This window comes from Stenella coeruleoalba, assembly GCF_951394435.1.
Source record: "Stenella coeruleoalba genome assembly, chromosome: 2".
NCBI classification, from domain to species: domain Eukaryota; kingdom Metazoa; phylum Chordata; class Mammalia; order Artiodactyla; family Delphinidae; genus Stenella; species Stenella coeruleoalba.
This window is the reverse complement of record NC_137147.1, coordinates 139,767,102-139,786,792: the sequence shown is the minus strand read 5'-3', so window position 1 is coordinate 139,786,792 and position 19,691 is coordinate 139,767,102. Positions and strand designations below refer to the sequence as shown.

Below are 19,691 nucleotides of genomic sequence, written 5' to 3'. Positions count from 1 at the left end.
ATGTTTTTTAGGACAGCAGGGTTAGAAAGACCAAGCAACATTTAAAGATTCAAAACAATAGCATTTAGCGTGAAATCTACTTTTTATCATCCTTACCCAGCCATCAGAATGAAGAAAGACAGTGTCCAGCTGTAGCAGTAGTTTGGTAGCAGGAGAATTAGAAGTAAAGGTACTAACGCCTGAGGGGTGGGTCATGAATTAATAATTGCTATGTGGCGGATGAGCCCCATCAGAAGAGCTGAAAATGAGGAAGTTGCCTTGCAGAGCGCTATCAATCACTCAGTGACCATAACTTCCAGTAATTAGTGTATTTTATGGGCCTTTGCTTCAGTGGCTCGAAAGCACATATGCTCCAGTCACAGCTAAACTTTACCAGAGTAATATTCCAGGATGATTTATCCTCTTGCTGCACTGGGATATAACCCTATATTAGGTGAAGATTGTGAACTAAGCTGCAATAAAGTGTAAGTTTAGGTACAGTTTGCCCAGGTTGAGACCTCAATGTATCATGCTTTTCAGCATGCATGGTTAGACTACAGCAAGCAATCATTCTTAACAGTAAAACAAATAAAGCAATTAAAGGAACAGCATTAGGATATTGTACTTGTGAATTACTGTTGCCCTGGCCCCATTTAAGTGTCCACTGTAATAAACCCATTTCTAATTTAAAAAGAGAAAAAAAAAACCCACTGTATTAGAAACATTTATTTGTGATGCTATCTTTTCTCCATTATTATTAGTAATCTGTGGGATAGAATGCAGGACCTTCTGAATGATGGATAAATGTTTGATTTATTTCTTTGCGCTACTGTGCTTGGGATCTTTAAGTTAAAATAAATTTACTTTTTATTAATGGACTCTAGTGAGGATGAATAGTTCTTTTTAAAATATTGGGACCTGTTAAGAAGCACTCCTGGTGGGAAACTCACATTTAGGCTCTTTCTACACAAAGAAAATGTTGTGAGCTCTCCAGAGCACTTGGCACCTTTTGAACAGGCGTCGTGAGTTATTTGCCGTGGTTCATTCACCCTCTGCACTAGAAGTCTCCGGGGCCTTTGCAGACAGGGGCCTTTGCCATTGCCAAAACATCTGTAGAGCCCAGAGTTACCAGTAATTTAACAAGCTTTGCCACCAACCTACAGTATGACCTTGGGCAAATTAATTAAGCTTCTTGTGCCTCCATTGGGCCATAATTCTGTTTGTGTTAAAGAAATCCTTGGAGTTATAGGAAAGCATTATGTGAAAAGAAGTATAAATTGAATAGGGAAAACATATGCATGGTTCCACTGAATTCTTTTTAGGGTGAAATGTTTCTACACTACTTTTAATGACGGTTGTTCTTGAATTTCCTTAAATAGACACCGGTGATAAGCTGATTTCACCAAGCATGGGTGGGAAGGTGTACACAGTTTGATGCTTTTGTTATATTTAATATTCCGTCTTTAATTTACAATGTATTATAATGTCACACAAGTTAAAACAATAATAGTAAAACAAACTAATTGTCTTTAATTAAAGTGAATTAGGTTTTGATTTTAATATATTTGATGTAGTGAAAACTGATAATGTGGAGGGTCCCAAAGGTTATTAGGGCATATTTCTGTTGGGCCTGATGGTCTTAGTAATAACCCTCTTCCTCATAGTTCTAGACATGAACAAATATGCCACTTCATCCGTCTCTGTTACTCGCACTTATGCCCCTCTGCAGGGGTTGCACATTCCACAAGTTATCAGCTAATGGCGTTATACATTAAAAATTGAAGCTTTCCTCACTCCGAGGCCTTTCAAGTCTTTGTTCTTAAGCCCAAGACACTTCAGAGTGCAGCTGCAAACTATAGGCAGAAGATTAAATTAATTTGTAACTCTTTTTTTTTGGTACTGCATTACTAAATCCTCCACATTTAATTGAAACCCTACTTCAAGATGCTTTGTGTTTCTGTGTTCTTTGTTGTCAATTTAACCTCCAAAGCACTTTAACACTGGTAAATTGCTGTTATATCCTTTGGATTGTTTTTAAACCATACAGTAAGAGGACAGTGAAATTGATACACGGGAAGAAAAGAAAAATCTTAGGGTAGATTTTGAGGTATTTAGTATTTATTATGGTCCTTCGCTAGCATAGTTTCAGATGATTTAAACTCTCTCTCTAGGACTGTGTAAATTGGTCTTGGGATGAAATCTCACCTAGGGAATTTTATGTAATCCAGTAGTTAAGTCTGATTTTTTAAAGTTTCCCTGTGTCTGAATGTCCCAAAGTGGCTGCTGCATTTCTGTAAAATAAAGGTTTAACTGCAGTGCACAATCTAAATGCAAAATCCTTCGATGGAAATTTAATTGTGTAAAATGTGCACAAGGGTAATTAAGAACGAATTTTAGAACATTTCAGACTATAAAGTCCTCCTTCAACTAGATCACTGGCTATATTGAAAATGCTTATTTTCAATTTGCAGTTTTGCTGAGAAACATAGAATATGTCTAAATTAAGAATTTATAAAATCCAGTGCTCTTCAGTATAACTGTAAATTTAAAGCTACTCCCACATTGTTGATATTCTAAGTTGGTCAGTTGATCACCAAAAACATATCCTGTGTTTGTGTCCTGCACTTGCTTTCTGGTTACAATGTATGTTTTCTCTTTATCATTTATGACTTCATGACAATAATTATTCTTATTATCAACAGAAGCCATTTTTGTTGCTTTGTAAATAAACATCTTCTACCCTTTTTGTTAAAATACAAAGGTTTCTATCACGCATTTGTTATGTATTTGGCAATTGTTATAATCACACTCACACATATATTGGTTATTTAAATGATAAAGTCCAACCTATTCAGATACTGCTAACTCAAGAGTATTTCATAGATTATGGTTGGACAAATCAAAGATCAATAAGATAACACTGAGGAGCAGTCCTAGTTTTACAGTGAAAGGTTAGTGGTTTACTGTTATTTAAGTGTAGTCCCAACTGGTAAGTGTTTTTGGAGCATTCTTTTTCTGCCTTTTGCATAGTAAATCTCCCACCACGAACAGAGTATTTAGCACTTTGCTGAATCTTATGTATTTAGAATTAAAATGCACTTTTTTATTTAACATTAAATAGAATCCTCTCCCTCCGTCATCTCTACCTCCACTTCCCCAAAATAAATAAAGCTTTTCCAAATCTTTTACAATGTGAGCCGCTCCCCTGCTGGGAATGAAAAGGATGTTAGAGTCATTTGATGAATTGCTGGCGCTTCTGTGCGCCCACATTTTTCAATATACATTTTTTTAAACTGGACTTAAGCTGCCTAAATTTAAATGCTTCTTTTGTAAAGATGATAAAGAGGGCAGAGACTTCCATTGGCTAAGCCCTAATCTGTTTGCTTTGTTGTGATTCTTTTTTTTTTCTTCTTTAACCTATTTATAAATCTACATCCACATACAAAGGTCATTGGTTGGCTGAACTTAAACCATTTTACTCAGTAAATTTAATTAAGAAAATACAGTGCAACTCATAAGCAAATGAGTTTTTTCCTAGTTTTAAACCAAACCACCCTCTTGAGTGCTGATTGCCTTGCCCGACCCCTGGTGATACAGAAACAGGCAAAATTAAAAAGGACATTAAAGCTTCATTAAATCTGAAACACATTTAGTACAGTGACATATCTGCAGGCCATTTCAGAGAAGATTACATACTCTCTTTTGTAAGTTTCCTAATTTATAATACCTTGACAATAAAAACTGGGGAAATGCAAGTAGATTAATAGACCAGTAAGGGTAAAAGATACAGAATGGCCCCAGGTCCATCTGTCTCTGAAATATTCACTCATAGCATATGTACTCCCTCTTCCCCAAAAGGGTTCAGTGTTTATTTTGACTTTTGGCAGCCTCAGCCATATCTGCTAAGAGCCCTTTTCCTTTTTTACCTTCTCCTAATTGAACTTGATAAAAAGGTTCTAGGGCTTAGCTATATATTTCCTTCTATTTGGCCACCAGACAAATAGTGTAGAATATAAACATTGCAGCTGCATTAAGCCTGAAAGGGCAGAGACATACATGGAAGGCAGCTCCCTCTCCCAGGGCCTTAAAATGCCTGCTTGTGGTGCCAGCCTTATAGTACCGCTGCCAGTTTTCACTAGTGCGGATTGGAATCCTTGCCTTGCCACTGGAGCAGCCCAGTGGTGACACTGTGGGAGAGGAAATGATGTTGCGCGTCTCTGGTCAAGAACAGGGGACCATTCTCTGCCCTCAGATTGAAAAGAGGTCAGACCTGCAAGATGCCTTAGAAACAGTCCTCGCAGGAATGTAGTTGACAAGTAAGACTGAGCTTCCACAGGATATCAGGAAAGTGCACATGAGTAAAGCCAGTTCCAAGAATGTTGAGGTCACTAGTTCAAGTATTGCCACCTGTTCCCAAGCAGGCTGGTACAGAGATGCTCCCTGCTGAATTTCCTCTCTGTTCTCTTGATGGAGGTCTCTTACAGAGTAAATGAATATCATCAGCCAGCCTAATTACCTTTTACCAGTTGTGAGAGGGGGCCAAGTAGATGAGTGCACATTCCCAAGTCTGCTGTAGCCTTGCTCTCCATAGAATAGTGATGACTTGGGAATTTGAGGCTTTGTGTTGAAGTGGAAAAAGTTCACATTTTTCACCTCATCCTACTCTTTTTTTTTTTAAAGTCTTCCTTTTATCATTGCTTAGTTCTTTAATCTACAAGAACCAATGGCCAGTGTTGGCACTGGCCAGCTAGTTTAGACCTTAACTGCATATATGGTGGGCAAGTTTCTTCTGCTGGTAAGCTACGTGGACAGAATTCTTCCATAGGCCCTAATGACATGTTCAACATATACCAGAGTGAATGGTGCAGCACCTGTAGAAGGACTTCAGATAGGATGTTCTAAACGTTTTCTAGTAGTTATTAAGCTGTCAGCTTTTTCAGACGAGAGACCCTCCTCTTGCTACTTTTTCCAAATGAAAGAATGTGTAAAACTCATAATCTGCGGATGGGTGTGATGATAGGTGACAGCTTTTGGTGAGCTGTCACTGCCTGTCAGTTCAGTACAGAATGGTGCAAATGCCTAGCCCACCCATTACTGCCACAAAAGACCATAGTGGCTCTTTCTGAATCAATGTGCACATTCTCACTGGCCAGAAACACACTGTGTTTACAGAATGTAAGTCAAATCAATAGCCTGTTTTGGGTGAGGGTGGAGTGGAGGCAGTGGAGAGCTGAGTCCCTCCCCTTCCTAACTAATAGCAGCATATAGACAACAGACATAATCACACAAAACTGTGAAAGGGAGTTTGATTAACATCCATACTCTCTTTCCTTCACTCTATAGTTGAACAGATTAATGGCATCCACCAAATGAAACAATGATAGTATAACTTTATGTCTTGAAAATCTGAGAATTCTGAGTATACAAGAAATGAGTACAAGGTAACAAATCTTACCACGTATTCATATATAGATATATATATATATATATGTACACGCACACATATATACACACACACACACACACACACATCCAAATGAGTGTTGGCCCTTTCCAAGTAGTCACCTTGCATGGTCATATGGTTTATTCCTATTACATTGCTGTTGCTCAAACTGGTTTTAGAACTTTAAAAATTAACCTCAGCATCTTCATGTCTATCCTTATTAAGGAACAAAATATTTTTTCTTTGAATTTGGGTTTTGGTAATACCCATAGGCCGTTCAGACCTTAGTCAACAAATAATTTACATGATCAGAAAACCAGAGGGGTATGATTTTAAGCTCAAGATAAGATGCAGTTCTAATAAAATGAAGTAGTTGTTCTTCTGTGACTTGAAATGATTCTAAACACAGTTCCAAAAGAGGAGTTCAGAAATGTTTGAGCAGTGTCAGTGTCTTTGAGATAAGTGCACAACTTCTCAAGATCTAGAAAAGCAATGTAATATGCTGGAAAGAACCCTGGATTACGTTGCAAGTCTTGGGGTCAGTCCCCAGGCTTCTACTGATTAACTGTGTGGAAACACCTTCAATGGGACTCTGGGGTTCTAATCTGTAAAACAGATTGATGTTTCCTTGGATCCATTCTAGCTTCAAAGTTCCCTGATGTAGTGATTCTACTTTGAAAGTATTTACAAATACCTATAAAGGATTTCAGACCTGACGATGGGCCACATTATGAAGTTGCAAAATTTAGCCATAGTTCTCTTTAAATAAATTATGGTATGTTTGGTAAATTTGATCTTATCGCTTCATATCAATCCTATTCCTGGTTGAATCATTTTGTTTTCACAGGTGAGAATTCAAAGACCAAAATTAAGTGAGTGGCCTAGAAACACATAGCAGTTTACTAATTAAATAAAATTGGAAGCTGTAAGGATTCAGTTACCCAATTTCAGACCTATAGTTCCGACTTCATAGTCTTGAACTGCCACTTTCCCACTAGTAGTAGCTCTTTTCTTCTAAATATGAATGGATGAAAAAAACTAACAAATAAATGAAAATAATGGCACAATGTTCTATTTCACATGGCCCACTCCCCATTTCCTACAGCTCTTCCTATAATACTTATAACTGAAAATTCTACAGAGCTGTGGACTAGGAGCAATTAAGTGTTTCCATTTTTACAGGAGGAAAAGCCAACAGTATCCTATGGTTTTACGTCTCTGTTTAGAAGAAACTGTCGTACACTTGTAAATGTGAATAATGCCCGTACAGCTGACAATATTCCTAAGAGAAACTATGTAAGGGTAGTGTTTAGTTGTTAAAAATAGAATATTTTATCAGGGATACAACATTGTCCAATGTAAATGTTCATTCTGTATATAGCTTTCAATGTGATTACAGCAATAATTTAGTTTGTGCATTTAAGGTTGTGAGCTTTTTATATTTGCTGGATGTAATTCTGAAATTTAGTACTTGTCTGTCTTAAGATCTGCCCTGCATGCAAATCTATAACTAGACAAATATTATTTCCTTTCTCAGCTTGCTCTTGGGAGGTTTCCATATCCTCAGGTAAGATTGTTCATTACTGCCGTTTTCCACTGTGACATTCATTCCTATGTATGAAGTGCAGGGAGCAATTGTGAACATTTGAGCCACATACAAATAAATCTGTCCTGTTAAATTGAAAAGTGATATCTTAAAGGAGTCATTTAGGAGTCTCTATTGATTTTTGATTTTTTTATACTCCAGATTTTTTTCCTCTTTGTTAAAGGTTGAAAGCCATCATTGTGCTCTTCCTTTGTGTGGCACTGGTAACGTTTTTCCTCATCCCAACCCAGTAGCATGTGCTCTTACTGAGGTTGGAAAAGGGGCACAGCCTTTTCTTGATACACTGTTTGCGTTTTTGGATTCAATTAGGTATTTGAATTAAAGGATTGAGGTGAAGGGTGAAAATATCTAATCTAAGTCATTATTTTTGCTAAGCAAATAGATGGGCCTCCAATTTTATGTGGCTGTGATTTCGAACATTTTCTTTTTAAAAAATTTGCCCTTCCTATTTACATTTCTAGGAAAATAAAATGTCCATTATGTTACCATTGCTGATAATAATCTCTATAGTAATTTCTTTAAGATTTTTATTATAGAAGGGTGCTAGCACTTAAAATATAAAGCTATTTTGTGGTTTGAAGATGATTCCCCAGTGTGTGTGGGGAAATAAGTGAAATGTCTAGAGGGATGAAAAATGAATGGTTTGACTGTTGGTTGATGCTCCCTGTTTTTCTGGCATCTTGGTCTGTACAGGCCAAAGTGCCCGGAGGCATGTCTGATTTAAAGGTGGTGTTGGTCTCTGCTCTTTAAGCATCTATTAACTTGCTATTATTATGCAAATAAGTGTTGTATTACACATACTAATTTATGCATGGTTAGATTATGCAGATGAATCACAAACATGGTTATTGAATAATAGGATGGGGCTCATTCTCTCTACCGTCTTTATAAGCAGTTTTAAGCAAATTGTCCTGGTACCCATGTGGACATTTTAAAGCCGCTTCACACGCTGAAATGTCTCTTTTGTATCCTTTTTCTTTTACAGTTAAAGCCATCAGATAAGTGGAGGAGAAACCATCCAAGTTGTTAGGTTCAAGAGTGTCAGTCTCACTTTTCAAATTTGTAGGATTCTTTGTTTAAACATAATCTTTTCCTTAAAGAGAAGATCCTAAGTGTAATCACTTGGCACGCATGCTCGCAGTTAGTGAGATTTTACTGTGTACAGCCTTGCTGCTTAGCTCTAGGTAGCCCATCAAATTAAAATCACATTTTCAGGATTTATAGCTCATTAGAATATTTATCTTGGTAAGCCTCTTATTCTGTCAGTAATTTTTAAACAATTCACTGTTTGGCCAGTGTACGCAATCCCCTCAAGTTTTGTAAATGAAGAGAAGAGGTACTATATAACTTCTCTCTCAAACAAGTCTTAATAGAAAACTTGTATAAGCCATCTAAGAAAGAAAAATACCAAAGATTGGGAGTGTAGCTGTATTCTTGAGATTCCTAATGCCTAGAGTGTTTAATCAGCGAGATTTGATAAGTGATAAGTCTAAGAAACGATCGCATTTGACAAATGAAGCTTTTGAAGGCTCTGGTCGAATTTAGAAAGAGGCTGTCTACCTTTGCAGTATTGTTTTCTGGAATGTTTAAGTATATGTTTACTTCATCAGTCGAGTGGAAGTTGGAAAATTCTAATGTGTTGAACTCCCTAGGTAGCAATCACTGTCATGCCAGAGTGAGGGGAAAACTGTATTCCTTGAATCGTGATAGAATATTGTCACCAAATTGGAACTTTCATTTCAAATAATAGAAGCAGCTTTGATGCCATCAGGCCTATTTCCCAGGTCTTTCAACAGAAGTTTGTGCACTTCATTGCTGGAATCATTAATGACTTTTGATGGAGTTGGCATTTATTTTACAGGGTTTGTACTATAGACTGAAGATTGGGAAAGGTTACTTTATAGATTCCTTTTCTACCCTTTTGCCTTCAAATAAAGCACACGAAGGAAAATGTTTATTTTTATAGTATCGCAGGGACTGGATTATGAAATAATACCTTCTCTTTGGCCCGTATTATCTCATTTGAACCCCTAACCACTCTGTGTGATAGCCTCCCCTCATAAATTGGACAAACAGGATGGTTGATTTGCTCATTGTTGTACTGTAGGTGGTTTGGGGCCATTGAATCCCAAGTGGAATAGGCAGGAGTGAATCACACACTCTCAGGAGTGGAAAGTGATCTCAGACAACATCGAATCAAACCTCTCTGCAATATCTCTGAAAAGCAAAGTTGAACACCTCCAGTGATAGGTAACTCACTAGTTTACAAAGCAACCATAGAGTCAAAGCTTTATTTACCGGGCTGAGGACTGCCTCATCTTAATTATTACCCACTGGTCTGGCCCTTGAACACATGAAAGATTTTCATATATCCTTAAGATCTCACAGTTTTGCATCCCTTATGTACCCAGGGCTGGGTACTCAAAGTCAAATCAGGGAACCAGATCTCAGCTGCCTTCACTAATGGCAAGCTGAGGAGACTGGCCTGTTTGAAAGAACTCTAGACCAGGAGCTAGAAGATTAGGATTAGAACCCAGCTCTAACAAGCTCGGGTCACTGCAGGCCTTAATTCTTGCTTTGGCCTGTTTCCTCATCTCTATAATGAGCATCCTGATACCTGCCTTCCCTATCTGATTAGAAGTATGCAGATCAAATAAGATTATGGATATGAATTTCTAATCCTCAACCAAAGGTTGCAAGAGGCTGTGCTTGCAACCTGCCAGCTGCAGCTGGAGCAGAGTGTAAAATGAGCAGAAGGGAAAGAGGGGAGGCAAGGCCAGCATACAGACTCGTCCTTCCCCCAGCCCAGCGTCAGTGCTGCTGACAGCGTTGTTAGCAGCGTCTCTTCCTGCCGGTGACACAGTGTGATTCTGGTGGGGATGCAGATGAGGGAGGGGTGTTGGGAAGATAGCAGGGAGAGTCAGTAGCCGGGGACCAACATAAAGGTTAAAGGACTGGATTTTTGTTGAGATAATCGTTCTCCATGAACTTCATTGTTTGGGGGGTTGGGTTTTTATCTGTTATTTGAAAACACTGTCTATTTTAGTTTCCTTTAGGCCTTAAAGTTGCGTAGCCTCACTGGCATGCAGTTTAGGGCTCTATGGAAAGAAAGGTTAGGAGCCATTATAGATACACAGTCTTATTACTACAGCTTATAATAGGAGGAACAACGATGTCAGATTCACCTAGCACCTTTCCGACATCCAGCTCCAAAGCACTTGCTGTTATCTGACTCGGGACTGTTATTTCCAGCCTCCAGGTGAGCAGACTGAGTCTCAGAGAGATGAGGCGCCTTGCCTTGGGGATGAATGGGTACAGTTAGATCTAGGGCTTGCAGGCGACTAAACCAAATGACTGGCTCCGTGAACTCTGATTTTGGTTTGCTGTTCAAACCACTGCCCTCCTTCCCGCTCAGCCCCACCAAGCCCTTCTCCTGGCTCTCCTTCTCTGCCCTCAGGAGGCCTCCTGTGTAGATGAGAAGGGTTGTGCCATGGAAGATGATGACAAGACCATTCCCTAGAGCCCTTTTGCTTTTCTTACCATGTGTTTAGCAGAGTGATGGATCTGGAGGGACCCAAGAGCTCTCACTGACCCCAGTGCCATTAAACTCTGCGTGCCTGTGAAGGATATTCCGCAATAGCATAATGAAAACTTGTGTTTTTAAACATCTGGTAAACAGATAGTATCTCAATTTCTTGAACAATTTAGCTTTAATAGTCATCGGGAAAAATGTGCAAGTCTGGACAAGGACTAGAGCTGTGTATAGTTAATCATGTAGATCCAAATCCAGTTGGCTTAAAAAACGTGATGGTGGGCAACGGTTTGTTTAACGACACCATAATTTAGGAGAAATGAAAAAGATGGCCTGCTAAAGACTGTCATCCTTCATTCAAACTTTACAACAGTACCCTGCATTAGGATGATGGTAAATCCATTACGGAGACTTCTCAGGGGATGTGCCAGCTCTGGCGTTTGGAAATTGGTAAGCAAGATGCCACAGGAAAGTGAAGATAATATAGGTACAAATGTATTTAAGGTACTTTTGCATGTGTAAAAATGCTCTTCTTTTGGCTGCATTTCCCGATCGTGGTTAATAAGTTACATCAAAATGACCTGAAGTTAAAAAAAGGAAAAAAATCTGAGCAAATAGTGCCCCTGGTATTGTAAAGCTTTGAATGTTTTCACACCCCATTAATTTATTACTTCTCTTTCTTCATCTTTAAATTTCATTTTTTTTTTCAAAAATTCCGACTCCCCGCTGCTGCAGTGATTTTCATCTTGTTGTTAATTTTCCCTGCTCCATATGGAGCTCCAGACATTTCACCTGGAGGCTGTACTAGATTTTGCTGTAGTGATTGTACTTCCGGAGGCCAAAACTGTCATTTAGGGTTCCTGGTGCATCTGTCTGCGCCAGGCTTTTCACTGGCATGGGAGAGTGTGAATAACAAATTGGATGCACCTGAGATTCAGATGATTAGTGTGTTCTGTGAATCTCCACGACTTGTAAGCAGATAGCTCTGGGGGGCGGGGGTGGGGGAGGCGGGGAGGGCTAAACAGCAACTGGGTGAATCTGTACTCACACCTTACATTTGGGGCTTTGCGAGGGAAGTGCAAACATCCTAGGCAGTCTGAGTGCAGAGAGAGTAACAAATATTTCATCCTGCCTTGTCATTGATTAGAAAAGAGCCTTTAATTTCATTTCACCCCATGTTGTGATTAATTTGCATTCTTTGTCAGAAGTTAATGGAGTTTTTTATGGTTCACTCTGAAATCCTTGAAGACATCAGACTTGATCTGATGTTTATACAACCGCCAGCGGAATTTTTTCGTTTGATTGATGGCAAGCTTGATGTTATTCCAAACGGCTTTTTAAGCTGTTTTTAAGAATTATTTGAATAAAATGGAAGCGAGATATTGTTGTAATGATCAAGATTATCTGTTAAAAATCTGTTTCAAATAAAGAAGGTGATAAGTAGTAAAAAGGATCAAAAATACGAGATATAGTGAATAGTGATGTTATTTGTTAAAATACATAACAATGGCATCCAAATAAATTATTACAATATATAGAGATCACTTTTATTGAAAAAGCATACCATCATCTGGCCAAATAGAATAATTAAGGCCAAGGCAAAAGGAAAGTCTGCATCTTTGGGATTAAAAATCTTTACTACCAATTGGCATTTCTCATTTATTCTGCCACCTTTTGCCACCAACGTACGAAATAGAGATCTGCTGTGCTTAACTCAAGGAGACAGGGTCTGTCAGGCCTGTTAGCTGAACAAAATGATGACATATTACTTGTCTCAATAAAGACGCATTCTTAAATCCCAATACAAGTTAAACATAAGTGGATAATAGAGGATTTTAAGTGAAAGACATGTATTCTTAATAGTATAATGACTGGCCTTTTTCACAAGACAGTACAGAAATGAAAATATCCTGTTGTTAAAAAGCAAAATACCCCATTTGTTCATGGGTAAGAGAAACATGTGTTCACCCCCCCGTACACTGTATATCAAAGTATGAAGGAAGCTGTAGGCGGCATTTGCTCAGAACCCCCTGCTACTAACCAAGGAAATATGTTTTGCAAATGCTTTTTGATTACTGATACCATTTGTTTGATTTGGGGGCTTTGCCTTGCTTCAGCAGATCCTTGCTTTGCTGTGATTGCTGCTAGTGAGACTTACTCATAGGTCAAAAAGCTACTTATCTGAGCACTTTCATTTAAAACAGATTAATTTATTTGCTGTATCTGAAAGTTTGCTAAATAATTGGGTGGTTTTAATTTAAGTTACTGCTTTCTGATCCTTGTATTAACATGATCTAAGGTCCTTTTTATTATATGCAATCCATATTATTGACCACAATTGCCCTGTTTTCATTTAAATGTAAGCAGCTTGTCAAGTAGAAAATATTTTGTTTAACTTGGCCTGGAAACCTGCTATTTTAATGTGTGTGAGGTTTTTTTTTTTCAATTGACAGACTGTCTTTTAAACATACGTTTATTTTGTAGTAATAAATTGTGCCCTGGATAGAGTATTTGTCTTGTAATAAAGTAGAAAGCATATGTTCTTAAAACTATTTTAAAATATTAAACATTTTTCAAAAGTTAATGTCAAAATACTAGAGTTTTTTTGTTGGTGGTGGTGGTGGTTTTTTGCGGTACGCGGGCCTCTCACTGCTGTGGCCTCTCCCGTTGTGGAGCACAGGCTCCGGCCGCGCAAGCTCAGTGGCCATGGCTCACGGGCCCAGCTGCTATGCGGCACGTGGGATCTTCCCAGACCGGGGCACGAACCCACGTCCCCTGCCTCGGCAGGCGGACTCTCAACCACTGCGCCACCAGGGAAGCCCCAAAATACTAGAGTTTTTACACCTAATTTTATTCATGTTTTAAAGTCCTTTGAGTATACTATTATTAATCCTAATTTTGACAATTTAATATGGTTTTATATTCAGCGTTAAATTCACACTATAGATATCACTGTCTTATTTATGTAGTAATGTACTAATTATGCCTAAACCAACCTAGTATTGCAAAATTAAACCTAAAAAGTTTGCCTTCTTTGAAAAGAAGTGTTTGGAATCTATCCTTTGTTGCATGAACTTTTTGAAATTTGAACATCAAGGATTTTAGTAAACTGTAAGTATCCAGATTTTGTGTGAGATCTCTGGTCAAAGAAGAAAACAGCAGTGGGTTATTACCCCAACTTCAGGTTCTAACCTTTAATTGGCAAGAGTCCAAAAGAGTGATATGTGTGCAGTTTTATTTTTCCAAACATTTCTAGCCTACATGTTTTAATTCATTGTTTATTTTCATCCTCACTATTGAGGATATAAACAGTTAAAATATACTGATATTTCAAGCCATAAAATCAGATTTTATGTTCCATAAAATGCAGAAGTGAAATTTAGGTGATATGAAGGTGTTCACTGATACACATTTGCTTCTTCCCAGAAATTTTTAAATTGCCTGTGTCAGATTTTTCTCCCAATGTCTATTTCATACTTATCAAGAGGTCTCATAATTTTATTTGCTTAGTCTATGCTGAAGACAGGAGGTGGGTTCCCACTATATCTTTAAAATGGAGCAGAAATGGAAGAGGAATTATCCTCCAAGTGTGTGTAGCTTAGAAATGTGAAACTTTCCATTAAAGATAAATTACTTGTTCATACCTCAGTTGAGGTATATGTAGTTAGCCAGCTAGGTTAGTGATTGCCTCTATTTTTTTAAAAAGCACTAACCCAATGTTGGTTTGGTTTTATAGCACCTTCTAAACTATTTTATGACATACATCTCAGTTTAATTGAACATGTATTTGTCATTGAGCATCTACTCTGTCCTGGCACTGTGCTAAGCACTGGGAGTACGGAAATGGAACAGATGTGGTCTCTGCTGTCAAAGAGTCCAATGCAGTGGGAAGAAAAACGTAAATGACAGTTGATATAAAAGGAGCCCTACAGGAGGTACTATGCTCTGGCCTCAAGAGTAAGAGGTCAGCTCACTTGAGGAAACTATGGTTTCACAGGGTAGATGATGCTTGAGCTGAGCTCTAAGGCTAGAAGGATGGAAAAGAACTTTCCAGGTATTCTAGTCAAGAGGAGAGTCATCTTGTAAAAGATAAAGGTCTAAAGCAGCATGTTGTATTTGGTGTCCTTGCAGTAAGTACTTCAACTCAATAGGTTACTACTGCTACTGTGACATTCATCTCCCTAATAGTTTGGGAATGTCCTTAGATGACTTTAAAAGCAACACTGGGAGGGAAGTAAGAAAATGTTGGTAGAATGGTAGAGGAGAGAAGTGCTGTATCAGGATGGAGATGGCACATGTAGCCGAGACCAGATAATGAAATTAAGCTTGAGAATTTCATGAATCCCTTTGAGATGACTGAGAGCCAGTCTGAGGTTAGAAATCACTGCATTTTAAGATTTCTACCCTAAGGTCAGTTGGCACATGCCTCTGAGGGGTTCCCTGCCACCCTTTATGAATTTAACTTGGCATATCGTAGAACATTTTCTAGACTGCTGGAGGATTGGTCGTCATGATCAAATGAGCTAATACCTAAGAGACCACTTTGAAAAAAATAAGGTGGTAAATAAGAGCAAGGTAATATTAGTATTATTTATATTTCCAGAAAGTACTTTAGGGATTTACCTATGTAACTCTGAAAATATATGACCATGTCTCACTCCAGTTAGGACTAAAATGAATTACTTTTCTGATCCCATAAGAGCCCTCCTTTACAGTCTTTCTTTTTTGTGTTATCATTTATCATTCACAATCACCATCATTAATATATAGAATTATATGCAGAATCTAATCATTTTTAATTCAGTAACTGGGGACCATGATTCTTTTACAATTTTTAAATAATCAGTTTAGCCCAGAAATAGAATTGACGGTTGAAGTAATGAACTTGGTGCCCAGCCTGGCTTTCAGGGGTTACTTCGCCATCTTCTTTTCCTCTTAATCTTTGTGGTCTGGAAGGCCTTCCATTTTTCCCCCTTTGGTTTCATTGGTACTACCTCATGGAATCATAGAATTTTAGGATGTGAGGAGATCTTACAATGGTCTAGTCCAACTCATTTATTTTACAGAGGAGGAAAAGGGGGGTCCATAGCCATTAAATGACTCACTGATGATTACCAGATATTTGGCAACAGGATCAGACTGTCTCCCACTCTAGAGGGATGGGGCAGGGGGAGAAAGTGAGAGAAGGCACCCAGAGGCTTTGAGCCCAAATAGCTATCCTTATTTCACACACCCATCCTCTCAAGTACTGCCTCCCACTGGTGTGTCTACAGAGATGGAAATCACTGTTGTAGGATGCTTCGTGCCTGCCAACAGACAAAGACATCAACTTTATTTGTACTCCAGTGTTTATTTATCACCATTCAGTATAGAAAACTTGGGTAGATGTGGGGCTAGGGGCTCATTGGCATCCAAGTTAAAAAGGGGGCAGACCTGGCCAAGCTTTGTTTGAGTACAGATTACTTTTTAGATATTTAACCGTTCTGGATTAATGCCTGGGGAGTCTGGGAATTCTTCCTCAACTAAAATGTTAATGATGCTAAGAACCCAACCTTCTTTAGTGCCAATAAAACAGACAAGCTAAGTTCATTGAAAAGTCAGTGAGTTGCCTAAAAGGAGCAAAGAGCTGATTCGATTTAAGACTGGAGATTGCCCAGGACACACCAGGTGGAAAGAGGGTGCCAGGGACTGCTAGGAGCTAAGAAAGGAGGCAGTTGTCTGTTTACGCTCAGAGCCAAGGTGTCGTCCCCAAAGAATTGTGGGAAACTGAGGAAAGCAACTAGAACCAAGTGTAGACTCTGTTGTGCTGTACACTGTCAAGGTCTATAGTTGGTGACACCATGGGGGGAAGGTGAGGAAGTCTGGGGAAAGAAAGACCAAAGAGGCTGATGGAGCTTGTCTTGTTTTGTGTTCAGAAACAGGTTTCAGAGAGCACCATTCTGGGCATGAGGAGACCTCGACCCCAGTCCTAGCTCTAGTTTGATAAAATACAGTAAACAAAAGAATGTTCCCGGCTAAAGGCCTCCCTCCAGCCCCTGCTCTTTGGTCAGCCCTATGCCTCCTTGGTAGCCAGGCAGCTGGAAATGCTCAGTGACTCAGGGCAGAGGCAACTGGGGTACAACAAGTGACACACCCAACAAGAGACAAATTGAATCATTATCAGTATATGGTTTCCACCCAGCCACACACACAGAGTTAACCTGAGTTCTGGTCCTGGCTGTTCCTATTAGTTTTTTGACCTTATTTCTTTTCAGACCTCAGTTTTCTCATCTGGAAACTGATGGAGGTGGCCTAGGTCAGTCACGTGCCAAATACAGTAGGTGGGCATCCACTCTCTGGCACATACACACATGCATGCACACACAAACACATTATCTGTTAATTTTCAAAATGTGTCTAAGTAATATCTTGTATGAACTAAGAGTTATTTGGTAAACAAAGACTGAAAAATGCTGGACTAGATACTTGTGTGGTCTCCTTTCATCTTGTACGAACAGTTTCCTCCTCTTTTCTACACCTTCAGCCACCTTACTCAACACCATCTCCCCATGTCCTCCCTTAGAGTTTATTGAAACCTTATTTTACTTATATCAAAATATGAGAGGTGTGAACTGAAACTGAAACAGAAGTCAGAGTTTCTTCAGTTCATTCTAGATCCATGACTTCTTCTCTTTAAACCTATTTTGAATTTACAGTCAAGCCAGTAAGACACATGTTAATTAACATGGTTATATGTGACTGTATTTCAAGATGTTTTTTCTTTCCTAATCCTGTATGAACCATGTGTTGGCTGCAGTTACAGCTTATCTCAGAATCTCAGCAGGGCAAAAAATGTTGTCAGATATATCGCGGATAAAGAAACAAAAAGGAGCGATATGTGGAGTCTTAGCTCACAAAGAAAACCTTCCTTGCAATGCCTAAAAACATGAGCTGTTTTGGGGGGCATGGCGAAGCTGTCTTAGAAATTTACAGTGTCCTGAATCCAGCGAACTATATTTTATACAAACATTCAGTGACATTTAGAGGTGTGTGCAAGCCCTGTGCGTAAGTCTCAGCTCTGCCACTAAATTTCAGGGAACTTAATAAGTCACTTTGTTTTTGTGGACCAGCAATTATATCTTATCCATCATCTGAGTCCTAGAGTCTAGTACAGTGGCTGGCACAGAGTAAGTACTTCATAAACATATATGAATTGATAATTTAGTTTAATTTTACTTTTTTTACATGTTGGCAATAGCATGTTTTAGAATCAGCAGGAACTAAGAATCAATACACATCCTTAGGCTTTAAATTAATAATTTCATCCCCTTTTCTTCCATGTCTGTATTTCCACTCTACCCTGCCAGCATTAATACCTGAAGAATAAAAGCTTCCAAGGAGATGTGATAGTTGTCTTCAGATATTTGAGGATTCTCTCTAAGAAAGGATGTGGATTTGTTCTGTTAGTGTAGAACTGGAACAGGAGGTAGAATGGACAGTCAGAAAACGTAAGCTCCGCGTTACTGTATGTATTCAGACAGAAGTTCGGTCAGCAGGGGCGTAAAGGAGGGATTCAAGGGTCAGATGGGGCGGAAGCTAGGTCAGATTAAAAAACCTTTCAGGTGCTTTCAGACACCAAGTCTATGAGTCTGCTTCAGTGTTGGGCAAGACTCTCCTCAGCCAAACAAATAAAAGGCTGATGCACTTTCTGTCAGTTAGAGGGGAGAGACAACAGGTAGAAACTTCATCAGACTTGTCTAGATTCTGTGATTGGTTTAATGATCCACTCATTTTGACTCTCAAATACTCTGTCAGTGTGAAACACATAAGAAATAGAAGAGTACAGGAAAGAAGTAATTCTTTTTCAGCCCAAGACTTACACACTTCTCTGTTTCTCTCCACTGAGCCAACTATGTGACGTGGCTATCAAAAATGTGAATGCACTTGTAGCCTCTATGACAGTCTCCTAAATAGTGTATAGTGTCCAAAGCAAGGTGATATGAGCCAGTGCAAGGTATGTGTTCAGGCGTGGATATCACACTTCATGAGGAGCATACACATATGGTACCACACTCAGAGAAAGATAACCTCAAAGGAGAATGTGAAATCATGCTTGGGTCCTTCTAGACAGCTTTCTGGTTCAGCTCACAGAAAACCCAACTCAAAGTTGCCTCAGTCATAAGGGAAATTTATTGAATTACATGACCGAAAATCTAAATATCGCTGGTTTTAGGTAGAACTTTATCCGGTAAGTCACTTTGAGCTCTATTCTTATTAGGCTTCTCCCTCCACAGACCAAGAATGGCTGTAGAGTTCCTGGGGTGACCTGCTTCCCAGTTTAGAAGGAAAGAGCTGGTCTCTTTTTCCCCCACAAGCAACCAGAGGCTCTGGGCTTCAGTTTGATTGGACCAGTTTAACTCCCTGCACCCAGGGCATTTAGGTGATGCCAACTAGTTTAGGCCTGAACCACATGCCCCATCTCTAAAGCTGGGAGCGAAGTCTTCTTCCCACGAAGCACGTGGGCTGCTTAGGGGTGGGGAAATGCTGTTAGAGTGTCATTACTAATGGAAGGGAGAAGGATAGAGGGCAACCAAACATAGCAAATGATCCTAGGAAGAAAATATCAATAGGATGTTTGTTCAGGAAAGAAAACATTGTGGAGGCATGACAGCTATCTTCAGATATGTGAAGAGCTGTCATTAGACTTAATCACTACAGCTCCAGACCATGGGCACATCTTATAGGAAGACATATTTGGACTCAAAATAAGAATGAACTTCCTAACAATTCAAGCTACCCAAGATAGAATTGTTGGAATCCCGTCACTGGAAGTCTTCTGGCAAAGATAGGCTAGCTGTCTGTCAGGAATATTTATTTTTCTTTGGTTCCCCCACTCTTTTTTTTCTTTGTTTTTTTTTAATTATTCTTGGCTGCATCGGGTCTTAGTTGTGGCACGCAGGATCTTTCATTGAGGCACGCGGGCTCTTTGTTGCGGTGTGCGGGCTTCTCTCTAGTTGTGGCATGCAGGTTTTCTCTCTTTAGTTGAGGCGCCTAGACTCCAGGGTGCATGGGCTCTCTAGTTTGCGACAGATGGGCTCTCTAGTTTGTGACAGACGGGCTCTCTAGTTGAGGCACGTGGGCTTAGTTGCCCT

The 19,691-nt window shown here is 39.2% G+C and overlaps 1 protein-coding gene across 3 annotated transcripts in view; it reads left to right on the top strand.

Moving 5' to 3' along the window:
- Nucleotides 1-19,691, top strand: part of MAP2K5 (mitogen-activated protein kinase kinase 5) — a 262,237-nt gene that overhangs the window by 174,760 nt on the left and 67,786 nt on the right. For 2 of the 3 annotated variants that reach the window (XM_079913742.1, XM_079913744.1), the window contains exon 17: nucleotides 6,960-6,989. The exons of the other annotated variant lie outside the window; for it this stretch is intronic. In XM_079913742.1, the coding sequence (XP_079769868.1) occupies nucleotides 6,960-6,989 (30 nt within the window). The remainder of the gene's footprint in view (nucleotides 1-6,959; nucleotides 6,990-19,691) is intronic. 3 annotated transcript variants of the gene reach the window in all.